At 36.7% G+C, this 18,269-nt stretch overlaps 1 protein-coding gene and 2 pseudogenes across 4 annotated transcripts; all 3 read right to left on the bottom strand.

Moving 5' to 3' along the window:
* Window positions 1-532: 532 nt before the first annotated feature.
* On the bottom strand, window positions 533-14,489 carry NBS1 (nijmegen breakage syndrome 1). 4 transcript variants are annotated; one of them, XM_088092487.1, is made up of 14 exons: window positions 14,359-14,489; window positions 14,139-14,192; window positions 12,682-12,946; window positions 12,417-12,499; window positions 6,318-6,448; window positions 5,521-5,567; window positions 5,289-5,397; window positions 4,949-5,035; window positions 3,322-3,493; window positions 2,014-2,474; window positions 1,725-1,786; window positions 1,508-1,610; window positions 1,337-1,407; window positions 533-909 (listed from the first exon to the last, which is right to left on the bottom strand). In XM_088092487.1, exons 1-13 carry the CDS (start codon window positions 14,393-14,395, stop codon window positions 1,339-1,341), a joined length of 1,680 nt encoding a protein of 559 aa, XP_087948613.1. In that variant the 5' UTR covers window positions 14,396-14,489; the 3' UTR covers window positions 533-909; window positions 1,337-1,338. The 4 variants fall into 4 exon arrangements, with proteins under 4 accessions (XP_087948613.1, XP_087948601.1, XP_087948609.1 ...); XM_088092475.1 differs by having other exon boundaries at window positions 533-884; window positions 5,289-5,400; XM_088092483.1 differs by having other exon boundaries at window positions 533-887; window positions 5,289-5,400.
* LOC148204480 (uncharacterized) lies at window positions 9,656-12,373 on the bottom strand (annotated as a pseudogene).
* A 1,386-nt stretch (window positions 14,490-15,875) lies between the features above and the next one.
* On the bottom strand, window positions 15,876-17,795 carry LOC124837362 (peroxisomal and mitochondrial division factor 2-like; annotated as a pseudogene).
* Window positions 17,796-18,269: the final 474 nt, after the last annotated feature.

The raw sequence follows: 18,269 nt of genomic DNA on the forward strand, positions 1-18,269 counted from the left end.
TCTGGACCCACATGACACAGTAGCATACAATTTATTGGATGTATTTTTTTGTTTGTTTTTGTACAAAAATAAAATAAATCGTAAATTGGTAACGCTGGTATATAAGGTCTGATCAGTTTTAGGACGTATAGTTGATCTTACACTCAAATGATTTTCATCTCCTTGGCTCAAAGAAGAATTCTTTGAACAATGGTTTAACATTAAACACAATTCTTTACCGTTTTAAAATCGGATTGCGGTATTGTCCGATTGAAGTTATTTTTATCAAACGTATTGGTATTAATGAATACAAAAGCGAATAAAATATACTAACTTGTGTGATAACTTATGATGTTTGAATAACTGCGAAAAAATTTTACAACATAAATAAAATTTCAATCAAATTCAATAAATACGTACAATCCTCGTGGTTAAACTCGACAGAATTATTATTCTAACTTTTTTTGACGTTTAAGTAAGATATAGTTCTTCTAATCCCACTTCTACAGTAAGCAGGACCAAAAGAATAGGAAAGTTGCAGCAACATGGTATGTCGAGAGAATAAATAAGATTTACAGTGTCTAGGATTTCCGTACAAAGTTTCATTCGTAAAATGTGTTTTATATCGACACACACCACATGATATTGTTTCACTATCCAAGATAAAGACATGATCATATCACTTCTCTGAAATATCAACTCTTGGTTTACTTCATATGCTAACAAGGGTCACTAGATAGATCCTTCAAGAGCCCACTCAAATATAAGAGGAAGAGTGTCACCATATATGGTCAATAATCTCACTTCATTCTCGATCAAAACCCAGACAAGTGAAAAACTCAACCTTCAGTTGAAACTGGCATCAAGTGAGCAGCATCTTTGAAGCCACGTCTTTGGACAAATCTCTGCTATAGCATTCCATCATGCCCACTTCAGAGGAAAAAAATGGCACAGTAGCACAATATATTATGGGAGTGTTTAAAAGAGTGTTGCTAACATTCCTATATTATTATTTAATCAAGTGCCACACATTTGGAAAAAGCAAAAGACCAAATATATTATGAAATGAAACCAGGACAGATTGACCAAATATTCACATTTAAATCTATTTGTTGCATGAGGCCTAGAAGCAACTGAAAGAATACTCAATCAAAATGGATAAATGACCTAGCTAAATAGTGAACCAATTTTCTTCTGTGTTCTTGGTTGGAATTGTAAAATAAATCTTTATTCTTTTATCTGTGTAATGCCAAGTGGTGTTATACTTCCAGCATTGATCACATCAGACCCTTGTCATGTTAATGGTTTAGATATTATTTTTATAAATTTTTGCACTAATTTCAAGTTTCATCATTACCTTCATGAAGAAAGAATGCTACGAAGAGAACCAACAGTGCCTCGTGAACCAGCTGTGGCTCGTTTCCTTGCCTGAAACAGGACACGTAAAAGGTTAAGGTAGATACTCAAAAATCAAGATTACGTATGGACCAGATCTCTCTCTGGGGTATGGGAGGAGTATTAGACTCACCTTATCATTATTAAATAGGTCATCTGCGACAGCTTCCATTTTCTTTCGCCTTTTCTCCTCCTTCGCTAACTCAGACATTTCGTCATCCCCACAGTCAGAATCCCTGGGGAAGTAAAAAAAATGAACTATCAAATAACCTATCACTAGGAGAAAAGGAATGAAGCATAGGCTAGCTAAATTTTTGGTCAAAATACATCAGATTTAGTATTATTCTTACTTGTATGGATATTTTGAAAATGGAACAAGATTGTCAAAGCTATTACCAGACTGAGTGTGTGCCTGAAATTCCATTTAAAAGAAAAGTGGTCAGGGTAGGCACAGGTTTCATGAACCATGACACTAATAATATATTTTAAAATTTAATAATTGCCATTGCATGAAGCAACAAGGTTTTTAGGTATTTAGTTGTCAAGATAAAATTTAATTACAAAACCAAAACATGTTTGGTTTCAGTTTTCAACAATAAGCACTTTTTTAAGCTGAGATACGGCATCACAACTACATACCTTTCTGAAACATTTAAAATTTGGAAAACTGCTGTTTGGTGAACTGCTTATGCTATTCCGTATGTCTGTATCTCGAACAATTAAATTTTGGCTGAAAACAACATCTGAATTTCCAGTTTCATTATCATCAACCTTGTCGTTCTTTACTTTGACACCATCGTTATCATTCCCGAAGTTGATGGCATGTGATCTGACAGAAGCACCATCCAAAGATGTTTCTGTTTTTGCACGTTTAATGTCATGCAATCTGGTTAAAACATCATCTGAGGATGCCTCTATACTTTCATGTTTTCTCTTATCCAAAGCGTAAGATTCATCATATATTTCTTCTGTTTTTTCATATTTTACATTATTGTCATTGCTGAATGCCTCAGTGGAGCGGGCCGACGTGGCTGTTTCAACTTCAGTATCTGAATCTGCAACAATTGTCTCATCTGTAGAGCATGATGACGAAACAAGTACTGCAACAACACAGTGCTTGTTATTGGAACACTGAAGTACAAATTTAGTTAAGATAACATGCTAATTTATATAAGATAATATGCTAATTTACATCCCTACAATTAGGGATGGTATTGTAGAATCTCACATTTAGTTAGTTAATTTATTCCCTGCAATAATATGTAATTACATGTAAGTGTGCACATGTGTGTGTATTCAGTGATGAGGTGATCAACCAACTAAGAAATCAAAACGGTTCTTATATTTTCAAGTGCCCATGTCATTACTGCAAATGTGTTCATTTTGTTACTTGGTTTCATGAAAAGTGATTTTGATTAATAAAAAACCCCGAAGAGATTCTTCATCTGAGAAGATGAAAATTGAGATGGGCAATTTCTCCAAAAGTTGGCAATGCCACATAACACTATTTCATTCCCCTCCCCCTTTTCTTAGACCCAAGTCACACTTAAAAAGAAATCATGGAGAAGCGATAGCAGAATCATATTAATTCATCATTAGTTTGATAATATAGACATTCCAACTTAGACAATAATGCAATAAATAAATGGAAGTTACCTCCTGTGAAACATTGATTTTTCAGTATGCATAAAACAGAATACATATAACAAAACTTATTAGTACCAGCAAACCAAAATTAGTTTGAAAGTCTTATAGCCAACTTCATCCCCCTTTTGCGGAGCCTCAAACATGATTTTACACTCAGCAGCAGCAAACAAAGGCATAACAAAGGGAAGAAAAATAATTTTAAAATATTTACTGATTTGGGCTCTTCATTTTTGGAGAGGAAAACAAAGTTTTAGACCGTGCAAATATATTACTTGAAATATAGAGAATAGTAATACTTACTGCATGGTGATTTCAAAATAGACATATCTAGCTGTCCACTCAGAGCAGCACAAATTATATCCATCTCACTGACTCTAAGTGAGGAACTCAGTCTAACAAAGAGATTTGACTTGAATGCTGGTCCTTCTGGGATGACACAAACCACACGATCATCCTCTCCATAATTTGAATCCTACACGAAACACGTGAGAATCTGTTACGTACATAAACTTGCCTAACACAACCTCTCACACACTCAGAGACAATAAACAATGGTGAAACGCTGAATAAACCTCTTTATTAAATGGAAATAAATGTATCAAAGGAAACAAACAATAACTGGGAGCAGGGTCTCCCTCAGTTACCCGAGAGCCTAACCTCTCTTACAAAACTCACAATCAAAAACATATATTTAATCCTAGACTTTAACTTTATTTATACTAATAATTTCCCGCCCATCTCTTATTAAATATTTCCCTAGAATATATCTGCATTTAATATAAATATCCCTATATTTAATATAAATATCTCCCCATATATTATCCTAACATATATCCTTAATTATAAATATCTTATATTGAATATTTTCCTGAATATATATTTATTTATTCTAATTAACTTATACTATATTTATTTACTCTAATTAACTTATACTGAATATTCTCTCTGCTTCCCACCGTTTGGCCTAGTCGCTCCCCGTTGTCCACCGTTCGGCCTAACAGAATCACAATACTGAAGTACATAACTTTCATGCAAAGATAATCAGCTTGAGAATATGTGGTGTTGAAAACAGAGAAATCAGAGTTGTTGTCTAAGAGCTCAAAGTATTTTTTTATTTAATGATGACTATCTTTCTAACACTAGAGAGGTCGAGATAGTCAACAATAATAGACTTAATCAACTAGATGAAGTCAAGTGCAAGAATCACACAATGTCCTCAAACTTGGTTAAAAATCAAATCTTCATATATAAATCATTATGAAATCCATTTTAATAATTTTCTAATGTCTTTTTTCTTTTCTTTCAACTTGTAATCACAGGGTAAAAGTCATACATACTACTCCCCCTCAGTAGTGCCAATAATGGCCTTTTATTCATGTCTAAACCCCCTTAACCGATTATCTATAATCTTTGCAACAATTCATGCCAAACTAATATCGCCTTAGTATACAATCATTCTATTCCTTTTGTTGTTCCTTTAAAATTCAATGTTTACTACCATACAAACTGTAGTTTTTTGTATAGGATTATAGTGATACCAAAAAATTTGACTTTGAGCTTCATATGCAATTTGCAGTCACAAATAACCCATCATGATGTACTTATCCATTTCAACCACCTAGCTCATATCCTATGTGTGTTTATCTTCATTAATTAACCATCATTTTATGATATTGAACTGATATAGTCAAACTTTAGAACCTATAATGACATCTTTAATTTTTCCCACTGCGCCAATTTTGTCAATTTTCTCTTGTTCGTTACTAAAATTGCAATGCAACTCTGTATTATTCATATACCCCTTTGATTTCAACATGTCCCAAACCTCAATTTTAATGTTATGTCTACCCTTAATTCCTTTTAATCAAAACTATATCATTCACACACAAAAATTAATATATAGAAAAGATAGAAATGAAATACATACTTGACTAATTGAACAAAACTCTCCGGAGGAAACAACTTTTGCACCAGCCACTTCCAATAAAGATTTTAGTTGATACTGAAATTTATACTGCAAGCAGGAAGAAGAATTAAGAGAATAACCCTGTCAAGATGAGCTATGCTTCAAAATTATGAAGATGTTTCCATCTTAGAGTATCAAAACCTCCAGCATATTTACGTATGAACATTAAAAAAAAGTTCCAAGAATAAAGTACAGAAATGTATCGGCATATTATTTAAATATGGAAATCTCAAAACTAGCTAGTACTGTAATACTTAAGTTGGGTTTACAGTGAGTATAAAAGACTTTGAATTACAAGTACCAAATGCTCAGATTCCAACAAAAAAGTGTATCCTTTCAAACAATCTTCACGCGATCTGGGGTCGGCAATTTTTATAGATTCCCCATCCACTGACACTGTTGGAATATATCTACTTGAGAAAGAAGAGGAAATAGAGAAGAAAAGGAAAACTTCTTCAGTTAAATAAACTGGTCACAAGGTCATGGAATATAAAGGTAGAATTACCAAACTATAAAGTCAAAGCAATACTCACGAATGACAGCTAGGAATTTCGATGCTAATATTCTTTTCTGCAAAAACCTACAAGGGAAAAGCAGTCACTGGTTAAAATTCAAACACAAGAAAAAGTTCTCTACTGGTTGCAGACCAAATCATTCAATCAAATCTCACAATTCAAGACTATAATTAATGTTTACGCTTGATGATTTGTTATGATAAATGAATTTTATCATTCTATGGTTTTACATATAAGCAATAATTAATACAATTACCATAGGTCACGACTTGGAATACAAATTCTGGCTTACAGTTCAGGGTCTATGCTTTTAGCAAACACAAAATAACTAGCGAAACATGTAAAAAATTTCGTACTCTCAGTGCACTATCTAACCTTTAAAGTAGACCAGATAATGAGACTCTTATATGAAGAGAATGGTCCATAGCTACATGAAAAGTTATGATTATAAACTTATGATTGTAACTTATTCTTGAATTGATTCTCAGCAAATCATTCTGACAATTTTAGAAGGTAACAGAGATCTAAATATATCATTGCTGTGTAAACTATAAAAGAATCTTCCAGCATTAAATCCATTACATCAGCTCTCCTTTTACATAACCTAGTCTACTGTTGTAATGCTATGTCAATCTTTAAAGATTTTAAAAGGACATGTTAAAAAATAATAAAGCAAAAGATAAAAAAATTAAAATGCAACAAGTACATAAGAAACTAACCTTCATGCTATCAAACTGTGAATACACGTGATCACTTGAGTGTGACAGATAAATGAAAAGTTAAGAACAAAAATGCAAACCAAAATGCTTAAATACCTCAAGCCAATTATTAAGAACACAAGATTTTTTTGCCACAATAGCATCAACAAGATCCTTCTTCAACGGCATGAGTTGATCTACCAGTACATGTGTGCACCCTTCACCTAAGGTATGAGTAAAACTAGCACCTACATTGAATGTATTAGTTGGTCAATATCCAGCATTCACCTGAAAACAAATGTCTAGTCTAGTGCTTCCAAAAAATAATTATTTTTCCTGTTTGGAAGGGAAAGCAGATTAAATTTATAGCTCATGTCACAACATAGTGTGAAGTTTTTCAGAATAAATTGAGTCTAGTACACCTTATGTAGCAAGATAGAGCTTTTCTGAACATTATAATTTAAATTTACATAATACCAAGTTACCATCAAAGATATGCAAACTCTACTTCCATTCCAACATATTTATCAGTTTCTTCTCAAAATGATAGGTTGTGTTAGTTGAAAGTTGAAACTACAAAAATTTAGGCATTTCATAATATCAAAACTGCACAACTAGCATGGGATAGAATAAAAGGAACATTAATAGATGCCTTTCAAACCAAAGGTCGCTTATCAAACAGTAAACACTGCTTCTAGCACAAATTTCCACTAGCTCTGTGATAGGAAACCACAGGACAAGTAATAAAATAAGAGGAAAAGAGAATAAAGAAAGGATCACAGATCCTGTTTCATTGAAATCAAGGCAAAAACAGAAGGAATAACCCTCCTACCCAGACCTAGGCTCCTTAAGAGACCAAAAAGGTACTCTCCACTCTAATTTTGTTCAAAACAGAATGTCCACCCCCCCCCCCCCCCCCCCCACACACACTCCCCTGACACTATAAAGGTAATAACGAAAAGGGCAATCTTCTAGGATCCTCCAATTTCTCTCTCTCAAAACTTGTCCCCATTTCCTTTGCTCTTTTGTTTCTTTGTCCAATATATTGTTTGGCCCAACAGATATTTGGGCTGTACCAATACTGCCCTCTTGAAAGATAGTCTTGTCCTCAAGACTAAAGGTTGGAAATTGGACCTTCATTGACATCTCATCCTCCCACGTTGCCTCTTCTGCTGTTTTTCCCAGCCAATGGTTAACCCTTTCTCCCTCCTTGAGTATGCTTCTAGTAGCCAACACGTTCTGGGGTAACCACATCTCTGATTGGTCCTCTTCTAGCCCTGTTGGCAGTCCTTCTGCTGTTTTATACTCCCCAATGGCCTTCTTGAGCAACGAAACATGAAACACAGGGTGTATTTTTGAATTGGGTGGTAACTGCAACCGATAAGCTACTTCTCCAACCCTTTCAATGACTTCAAAAGGTCCATAGTACCTTGCACTAAGCTTAGGACTGATGCGAGAAATAAGAGTGTTGCCTGTGAGGTTTCAGTTTAAGAAACACCATGTCCCCTGTCTCAAAACTTCTCTCCTTTCGATGTTTGTTTGCTTGTGCCTTCATATGATCCTGGGAACGCACCAAGTGTTCCTTCAACTGACGAATAGCTTCATCTCTATCAATTAATTCACGCTGAACTGCCTCTACTTTCACCTCTCCTCTTACAACTCAGATAATTCTTGGAGGAGGCCTCCCATAAACTACCTCAAAGGGTGTAGTTCCTATAGAGTCATGGTAAGTGGTGTTAAACCAAAATTCTGCCAACGACAGCCAATTAATCCACACTTTCGGTTGATCAGTGATGAAACAACGTAGGTATGTCTCCAAGCATCGATTGGTCACTTCCGTTTGACCATCTATTTGTGGGTGATACGCTGAACTCATCCTTAACTTGGTCCCCTGCAGCCTAAAAAATTCCCTTCAAAAAGCACTTATAAATGTAGGATCTCTGTCACTGACCATTGATTTAGGTACCCCATGTAAACGAACCACTTGTCTGATAAAAATCTCAGCAATACTCTTAGCAGTAAAAGGATGTTTTACTGGAATGAAATGACTATATTTTGTAAGTCTATCAACCACCACCAATACCGTATCAAAACCCTTTGATTTTGGTAAGCTTGTAATAAAATCTAAGCTTATGTCCTCCCATACTTCTTCCGGAATTGGCATCGGCTGTAACAATCCTCCTGGGGCAGCAGTTACATATTTCTGACGTTGACATGTGTCACATTCTTGAACAAATTTCATGATATCCCCCTTCATCCCCTTTCAGTATAAGTTCGCAGTAGCCCTTCTATAGGTTCAGTAGAAGTCAGAATGTTCTGATTAGGGAGATGCATGCAACTCTTTCAACAATCAGGAATCCAAGGTGATTGAGATGAAATAACTAACTTGCCTTTATACTGTAGTACACCTTGTTGATAGTTGAATCCTGCATACTTACCCTCAACTCTTCCCTCTTTCAGTGCTGTAATGATCTCCACCAACTCCCCATCCTTATGCGCCTCATCAACTATTGCAGGATAATCCATCCAAATTGGCTCTGTGACCACTTTTCTTAAATCTGCAGCATCCTTACTCCGAGATGGTGCATCAACACCTTTATTTTCACAACCCGACTTGTAAACTATTTCGAAGTTATACCCCAATAATTTTGCTACCCAATTCTGTTGGCTCCCTGTTGTGATGCGCTACTGCAGAAGTTGTTTGAGGCTTCTCTGATCAGAAAAAACCTTAAATTTTCGCCCAAGCAAATATGGCCTCCAATGTTGAATGGATAGAACTACGACCATCAATTCTTCCACATACGCTGATTTGGACAGATTCTTGGGGCTTAGAGCCTTGCTACAGTAAGCGATTGGTTGTCTGTCCTGCATCAAAATGGCCCCAACCCCAGTACCTGATGCATCACACTCAAGTTCGAATTCCTTCTCAAAGTTAGGCAAACAGAGACATGGAGCAGTTGTTATCAATCTCTTCAACTCATCAAAAGCTTTTTGGGCATTTTCATTCCAACTAAAGTTATCTTTCTTCGTCAGTTCAGTTAAGGGGCGTGCAATGTTTCCATAATTCCTCACAAATTTCCTGCAATAACCTGTGAGGCCTAAGAAGCCCCTCACCCCTTTTACATTCTTCGGCACAGGCCAATCAATCACACTTCTTACCTTCTCAGGATCTACAAAAACTCCTTTCTCTGATATCACATGCCCCAGGTAGTTAACACTACTTCTTCCAAAACTACATTTCTCTTTATTTGCAAATAAAACATTGTCCCTTAACAGCTGTAGTACCTTAGTGAGATTTGTTAGATGCTCTTCCCAATCCTTTCCATAGATCAATGTCATCGAAAAATACCAGGACTCCCTTTCTCAGCATCTTCTTAAAAACTTCATTCATTAAAGCTTGAAATGTTGATGGCGCGTTCATGAGTCCGAAGGGCATTACCAAATACTCGTAATGTCCCTCATGGGTTCGGAAGGCCGTCTTCTCTATGTCTTGCTCCCTCATCCTGACTTGATGATACCATGAAGTGAGATCTAATTTTGAAAAATACTTAGCTCCATGCAACTCGTCCAAGAGCTCTTCAATTACTGGGATTGGAAACTTGTCAGGTACTGTCACCTTGTTCAATGCTCTATAGTCCACACACATGCGCCAACGATTGTTTTTCTTTTTCACCAGGATTACCAGACTAGAAAAAGCACTCTGACTATGCCGAACATGCTCCACTACCAGCAATGAATGAACCTGATTGTCTATCTCATTTTTCTGGTGAAACGCATACCGGTAAGGCCTCACGTTAACTGATGCACTTTCGGGGAGCAGGTTGATGCAATGCTTCTTTTGGCGTTTTGGAGGTAGACCTTCTGGGTGCTTGAACACATCTCCATATTGACCCCAACGTCTGTTTTAATTTTTCCAACAACATTTGATTTGTTTCTTCTTCTTTCTTAGCCTCCCCTTCGATTTCAAACTTGCAAAGACTAGAACTCAAGGATTTGCTTTTCTCTGTCCCTCTAAGCACTTTAATCCCTTGGGCCAAATTAAGCTTCATGATTTGCTTCTTCCAATCTACCCCCATCTCTCCCAATGACTCCAGCCATGCCATGCCAAGGATAAGATCAATATCATCAAGTTCGAATAAAAATGCATCCACTACGAACTCCCCTGTCTCAAGAACAATCTTCAACCCCCAACAAACCCCTGTTGTTTTTGTTTGATGCCCATCTCCCATCAATATACGCATCCTCCGCGTATTTTTCCACTCCCATTCCATTGCTTTCACTAACCTTCTCCAAACGAAGTTGTGAGACGCTCCGGAATCTATCAAAATGAGAAGAGGTACTCCTTTGATCATTCCTTTTAGTTTCATCGTTCTGGGCGCATCTCGAGTCTCTTTCTCCAACACGAAGAAACTGATGGCACTACAAACTCCATCGACTTCCTTAGTTTCACCCTCGTCGTCACTTTTTAGGGTTCCTTCTTCATCTTCAACCTCAACCTGAATCTCATTTTCGGCCACTATGGCCCTTAATTGTTTAACTGGGCAATGATGATTTGGCCCATACGGCCCACCACAATTGAAACACAACCCTTTCTTTTTCCTATCCACCAAATCTTGATAAGATAAGTGACGCACGCCCCTCTCACGTGCTCCCCCTGACCCCTTATCATTTGCACCACCCTTCTAGGTTGGGCCTGACCCATTACTCCAGCCATTAGCTCCATACCCTTTTTGACCCACTCGTCCTATTATGTTGGATCTGGTTGTGACCCAAATTATCACCTCCTATTGTCTACGCCACGTTCCGCCTATGCCATCCTCTGTTTCGTCCAGATACCTCCAGGTCAATAGCACGAGCAACATTCATCAAACGTCCTCTGGTTAGAGGGTTTTCGATATGTAAGCTTCGCACCTTAGCTCGGACCTCCTCCCGTAGCCCATGGGTAAAATATGAGAAATATTGCTCATCATGGAGTTTATGAATTTGGGTGATCAAGCATTCAAATCGTCCAATATATTCATCCATGCTCCCTGTTTGATTCAACGTTGTCAATTGATCATATACACTCCCTTCCCCCATTCCTCCGTAACGTTCAAGCAACTCCTTCAAATTATCCCATGACAACACCTCATAATTGTTTAACAACGAGTTGAAAAAGTGGATTGTCCCTCCTTCCATGCACAAATGAGCCAGATTTACTTTCACCATCTCGCTGGTCTCCTGAACCTTAAAGTAAATCTTCGCTCTCGAAATCCATCCCGCAAGGTCATCGCCATTGAATGTTGGTAACGCAATCTTTTTTACTGATTGTCGAAACTCCGCCAGAGCATCCCCTTCTAAGGCTGTTAGACTCGCTCCAACCTTGGTGTTTTCCTTAGTCTCTGTTTTTTTGTTTCCCACCGAACTTCACCCTCTTCATTAATCCTCTTTTCAAAACTCCTCGTCATCAACTCCATTTTTGTTTGATTTTCTACAGCTTCTTTTCTCATCTCTTCTAGTGCTGAATGATCCTGAGATGCTTGCAAACGCAGCTCTTCCATGATCGCTTTCATTCGAATAACTTCTTCAACATACCCTACCCTATCCTCCATAGTTCCCGAAACCACTGGTTCCCCTTGTTTTCTGCTGTCTGCTCGAGTGTTAACCATTCACCCTCTAATGAAGTAATCCGACAGGTCAGACTAGAAATGATAGGAAACCACAGGACAAGTAATAAAATAAGAGGAAAAGAGAATAAAGAAAGGATCACAGATCCTATTTCAATGAAATCAAGGCAAAAACAGAAGGAATAACCCTACTGCCCAGAACTAGGCTCCTTAAGAGACCAAAAAGGTACTCTCCACTCTAATTTTGTTCAAAACAGAATGTCCACCCCCACACACTCCCCTAACACTATAAAGGTAATAACAAAAAGGGAAATCTTCTAGGATCCTCCAATTTCTCTCTCTCTAACTAATTTTGTCCACCTCAGCCCCTTTATTTTTTTCTCCTAATATAAACTTGTCCCCATTTCCTTTGCTCTTTTGTTTCTTTGTCCAATATATTGTTTGGCCCAACAAATATTTGGGCTGTATCACTCTGCGTTTGCTTCTTTAATAGTTTTAAGTAAATACAATATCATGTGCAAGTAACAACATAATTTCAATGCAACTACACAGCAAGCATTCATGAATTATAAGAACTGAAGAACCTTCACATATTCTTTCCAGCACTGACCAATTGATGAAATTTTCTCTTGAAGGGATTGATCCACTTTATTTGAGGAACAGATGAAAAAAACAAGGGGTACGTGGCAAAACCTGTCAGATTAAATTTGAAAGCATTTAAGCAGACATATGATGAAAGAAAAACGTTATGCGATGAGTGTACATATAAATACAAACTCAAATCTAGAAAGGTATTGCAACAGTAATTTCTAAAATTAAAAGTGAATGTCACAAAAAGAATATAAGCAAATTGAAGATATAGTTGACATACATACTTGTAGGTAGCGCTACCAGTGCCAAAAGAGACAAAGTCACCATCCTCTAGTGGTGTTTGTTTGTTTGGTAGCTCATGAACTTTTTTCCTCGGCCCAACATTTTTGCTAATAAATGTCCCATACTTGGAGCAATCTCTAATATGTATGTTGCGTGAGAAATGAGAACATTCATTTGATAAAGGATTTACCAGGTTCATTGTATTAACAACTATTTCTGCATGAACCCGAGAAACACCTTTATCTTTAGTGATTATCACGTCACAACCTGTAAGAAGTTAGACGCAAGTTTATACAAAGCGTCACCATGATATTCAAAAAAATCAATAATACGTAATAATCATCATAAGAAAAAGCTTAAAATTTGTGAATGAAAAATAAATGGGAGAAACTTGTCATAACAATCTAATCTGAGAGCCATCTCCATGTCATTTTGCTCTATAGAGACAGCACTTTAGCTTTAAAATTTAGTTTACTTTATTTGCTTTATTTCAGTTGCATGCATTTTAGTCCTACGAAGAGGAGAGAGGGAGCATCAAAATATGTTGTCAGGAAGGATCTCATGATAAATAATATCTCTAGAACCTTGGTCATTAATTGAGCCAAATGCCAACAGACCTCCCCACTTGTTGGAATAACATTTTGTGGTTATTGTTGTTGTTGTTATACTTGTTTTTATTTCAGTTAATTAGCTTCAAGTGCACCAGTCCTTCACTAATGTTTCTGTCCTAAATCTGGACAATGACATGTATTGCTGTAGTTTATGATTCAGACTACAAAATACTGGAGATAAAAATTATTAAAAGGCATCTGCATAACATTCAAACTTGGGTTAAACGGTCATAGATGTGGTATAAGAGTCTCTGTGATCATGTTGCCAGGAATTTGACCTTTACCCCTACCCTCCTTACAGTAATTTGTAAACAAATTGTAAATTCAGCACAAGGTCTGTTTTTGGATCAAGTTATTGTGAAAAACAATCACATTTTGTTCTTGCAGCACCACGACAGAGTTTTGAGGGTCTACATAGAAAACCAAATAATTTTTTCCTAAAATGTCCAAAGAAAACATGCAGATTAGAAGCCCATCAAACTGTAAAGGGTTTTTCCTGAGCGTGCGTGCGTATTAGAAGCCCTGGTGGGATAAGTTTTTTGTCATTGTTGTGCATGTTAGAGGTAAAATTCACTCACGGGCAAACCCTCATCTTAATACCGGAAGCCCTTCTTCCAAATCAGTCTTTGACAAAAACACTCATACCCAATTTCAACATTTTCACTCTATCAAAGGTAGGTTACTTTACAATGCCGGAAAAGAGTCCCATGTGGATACTCTTTTCAGCATTAGCATTGAAAATCAATCAAACACTTCAGCTACACTGTTTAGATAATTTGTTAACCATTAAATATGTGCAAAAGACAAGAGTTTTGAAAATAATCAGAAGGAACGGCAAATTACAGTACCTTTTCGACCAACTCTGTAAATTCCAGTTTTGAAAATATAGTACTTATCTTCACCTGCCACACAAATTTTCAAAAATAAAAAATACAATAACTTTTTTTGGCGCACCAATAGTATGTTAACAGAAACTGTCATTAACCTATAACCCTACAAAAAAGAAGTAAAAAGATGTATAACAGTTTCTTATAAGAACAATATTCGTTCATTGGACAAAATGGGTACCTGAAAGAGGATCAACGGGGAAGAGTCCCCACACCATGATTCTTCTTTGTGAAACTCTGAAGCACTGAAGAGCGAAGGGAGAAAGTAAATGATTGAAAAGGAAGAACTTAAGGTAAGTGCCGTTTGTTTTCCATTCAAAACGGCAAAAAGTTTATCAAGTTCACAACTGAAACGACGTGCCGTTTTTAATTTGCTTAAAATGGTCCTTAAGGAAATATTTTAAATTCATAAAACAAAAAATCAAAATTAAATATAATAATACTTATTATACTAAATCGACTATTCATACAAATTAAAACTAATCAACTATTTTTCAAGAACTCATAAAATATTTAATCTTTTATTTTTCATAAATAAAGTAATGTAAACTTCCTCTATTGATATATGATAGGTTTAATTCAAAATTAAATTAATGATATAGACTTCATTATATATTAAAATGATAGAGTCTTCAGCCAAACTCGACAACGTTCGTTACTTCATAGTTTCTCATCAGTATTAGTATTGGGTGTCAAACAGTGTTGGTTTTTAAAAGGTGTTCGGCCTAGAGTCTTAGTACTCGGCCTAGGCTTCGTGGCGTCCGGTTTGAACTCTTAGGGGTCTGTTTATTGAAGTGGATAAATTCGTAAATAGTGTTCGGTCATGTTAGTTTCTAAGAAGTGTTAGTCTAGTCGTACTTATGTTATGATGAGAAAGTGTGATCTTATTTCAATTGAATATTTTGATGATGAAGTATAAGAGAATTTGAAATGTGATGTGAATGAAATAGGTTGGTTATGAAAGAGTATTCCAGGGAGGAATATCTCAGAAAGTGGTTATTGATTGGTAAAGTATGAATGTGGGCAAAGCTTAGCGGGCGTTTATCCTGATATTCCATGATTACTCATTCTCACGTAGAGAGGAGTAAGTCAGGTGTGGGAATGGCAAGAGGTCCTAGTCCATAAGGTTAACTTGGACGGAACGGATTAACCTCGGGTGACAGCTGTTGAGGGTATCTCAGTTACTACATCACCCGGGTGCACAAACGTCGTAGCTACACAGGATTCATACAGTCCGGACAATCAGAGTCAAGTGGTCGGTCTTTATATGCACTTACGTATGAATTATGATTTGGTGTGGTTGATTTAATTATGAACATTGTATGTTGTTATTGAATTAATTAAATTGCATAAGCTTACCTTGTTTATCATTTTTGTCTGTGTTGTGCGTTCGGTTGTTGTCCTGTTGCAATGATCATCCATGTGGATGTGAGCAGAAGGAGAAGAGCTGCTGGAACAAACATTGGAAGAGGCAAAAGTGAAGGTCGAACCTTAGGAACGTTCGGTCAGTTGTTGGCTCCACCTTTTGTAAGACCGTTCGGTACAAGTTCACTTTGTAAACCGTTCGGTCTAGTTGTAACTAGTGTGCGGTTTTAATTTCCCTGCTATTATGTAAGGTCGTTCGGCCATGATAGTATCTCGTTGTATGTAGAACTGATCTGTGGTATTATTAATATGTGATTAGTCTCGTATATGGTTTTATACTGTATTACGGCAGCCAACAACAGCTCCTGTAGACCCTGCTGCCACCACCGACCACTGCAACTTCAATCCTTTCCCTTCATCATGTATGCCATTTACACCTCTATCAATATTCTCAAAAGTCTCAACCGCCTTCTCATTCAACAATAAAATCACCCTCTCAGCTTCCTTTACTTTCTCACGCAATTGAAGAATACTTGATTCCAAAGCCGCTACTTTCTCCTCAGATTCTCTAAGTGCCTCCTCCAACTTCAATTTCTGCTTAACTGACTCTTCCAACTCAGATTTATTTTCTCATCAGTAACCTTCTCCAATTCCACCAACTTCTGTTTGAAACCATTGATCTCCTTCTCCTTTTCATCAACCCTATTTCTCATGTCCTCCTCAAACCTAATCCTCTAGTTCCTTTCCTTAATTTCCTTGGTTTCAGAACTCCAATCTTTCTCTCCAAATCCCTAACCCTAATCGCACCCTCTTCCTTCACCTTCTTCAAAGCTGTCAGTTCCTTCCACAAAGACTTAACCAATGACTCCTTCTCCCCTAAATCCTTCCTCAATTCAGAAGCATCCGCCCTTGCCTCCTCCGACGCAGTCATCTCCGATATCAAATCGTGTTGTAGCCTCGCCACATCTGTCTCCAGGTCCGCTACCTTTGCCGCGATAACCTCGACCGAAACAACATCCTTCAAATCAACGTTTAATCAGTGGAAAATGTAGAAAATGATGTTTCAATCGGTGGAATCGAAGGTAAAGGAGAAAAAGATGAAGGTATGTGAGAAACCCTATCAGTGGATGTGGTTGGATGATGAGTGAAGCAAAAATGCAGAACTATGAAGAGAAATGGAGACTTACGGCCTAAGAACTCTCGAGAGAGAGAGTGAGAAGCTGCAGATGCTCGCGAGAGTGAAACGAGTGAATCTGTGGAAATGAGAGTCTTTCTCGCGAGAGAGGAAATGTTGAATGAAGATGTGGCTCTTGTGATGAAGTTGGGGTTTATGTGTCAAGATAGCGTCAAGCAAGCGCCTGTGGATGGAGTCAATACCGCCAAGCAAGCGTCGAGAAAGAAGGAATAAGTCTTTAGGTGTTCACAAGTAGAACGCGAGAGATATTAAAAACCAGGCATAATATATTATCCAAATTTTTTGCCCACGTATTATAACAAATGTTATAACTCCGTTATAATATGTTTTGAACTTATTTATAAGTTTGTAACCGTTATAATATGTTTTGAATTTATTTATAAGTTTGTAACCATGTTTTTATATTATGACTGATATTTATAATTGTTATAATATGTTTTGAAATTATTTACAAGTTTATCATCATGTTATATATTATGACTGATTTTTATAGCTACGTTATAATATGTCTTAAATTTATTACAATTCTACGACCGATCAATCTACTATGGTCAATAATTTTTATCCATCATATAATAGGTCGTCATAAAATGTCATTTTCTACTAGTGTATATTCATATTATTATCGCATGCAATGGGATAGTTGAGCATACAATTTTTTGACATAATAAATTGCTTTAGTATTTTTATAACTTTCATGTTACACATAATGTGGTATGATGTAAATTAAATGCTTTTGTCAGATGTTCCACTAATAAATATGTCAGATGTAAATTATATGGAAAATGTTTCTTTGACAACAAAATTTTGCAATTTCAATGGTTGATTTTTGCCTTTGCTCGTCACTCTCTCTCGTCTTCTTCCTTTTTGCCTTTGCTCGTCACTCTCTCTCAACCATTGAACAACGCTCATCGTCACTCTCTCTCGTCTTCTTCCTTTATGTCTTTGCTCGTCATTCTCTCTCGACCATTGAACGACGCTCTCACTCCATCATTTGAGTTGAATTTTTCTCTCTCGTCTTCTTCCTTTTTGCCTTTTCTCTTCACTCTCTCGACCATTAAACGATTCTCTCAGTCCTCCATTTGAGTTGGATTTTTCTCTCTTTGCACGTCGCTGTATCTCCACCATTGTCCGCACATTTCTCTCTTTGGACGTCGCTCTCGCTCCATTGGTTGCAGTTGCATCTCCATTTCACTCTCGCTCCATCGCATTGTGGTTGGCGTTATTTTAAAATGACAACAATCAACTCATTTGGAGTTCGGTGAAGAAAGTTATGAGCAGAACAACCAACATAGGTCAAAGGTGACATTAATGTATAAAACGTTAACTTTAAGGAATTAACTGCACCTACTAAGATGCCCAAAAATCACAAATTAGTAATCATTGGAAAGAGTTTTTGAGTCTATTTTCTAATAAAAAAAGAATCACGTCATTTGGAGGTTTATGGGAAAAGTTATGTTTAAAATAGTCAGCAAAGGTCAAAGTTGCAGCATGTTATCTCACTCAAATTTCCTTTGGGGAGTAATGTTCTC

This window comes from Vigna umbellata, chromosome 1 (genome assembly GCF_029865625.1).
Source record: "Vigna umbellata cultivar VRB3 chromosome 1, Vumbellata_1.0, whole genome shotgun sequence".
In the NCBI taxonomy this organism is placed as follows: domain Eukaryota; kingdom Viridiplantae; phylum Streptophyta; class Magnoliopsida; order Fabales; family Fabaceae; genus Vigna; species Vigna umbellata.

Coding starts and splice junctions, on each gene's coding strand:
- NBS1 (XM_088092475.1), bottom strand. CDS start 14,395: ATGGTGTGGGGACTCTTCCCCGTTGATCCTCTTTCAG. Junction 12,947..14,138: donor TTACAGAGTTGGTCGAAAAG/GTACTGTAATTT, acceptor AACTTCTTACAG/GTTGTGACGTGATAATCACT. Junction 1,611..1,724: donor TTTTCAAAATATCCATACAA/GTAAGAATAATA, acceptor TTACTTCCCCAG/GGATTCTGACTGTGGGGATG.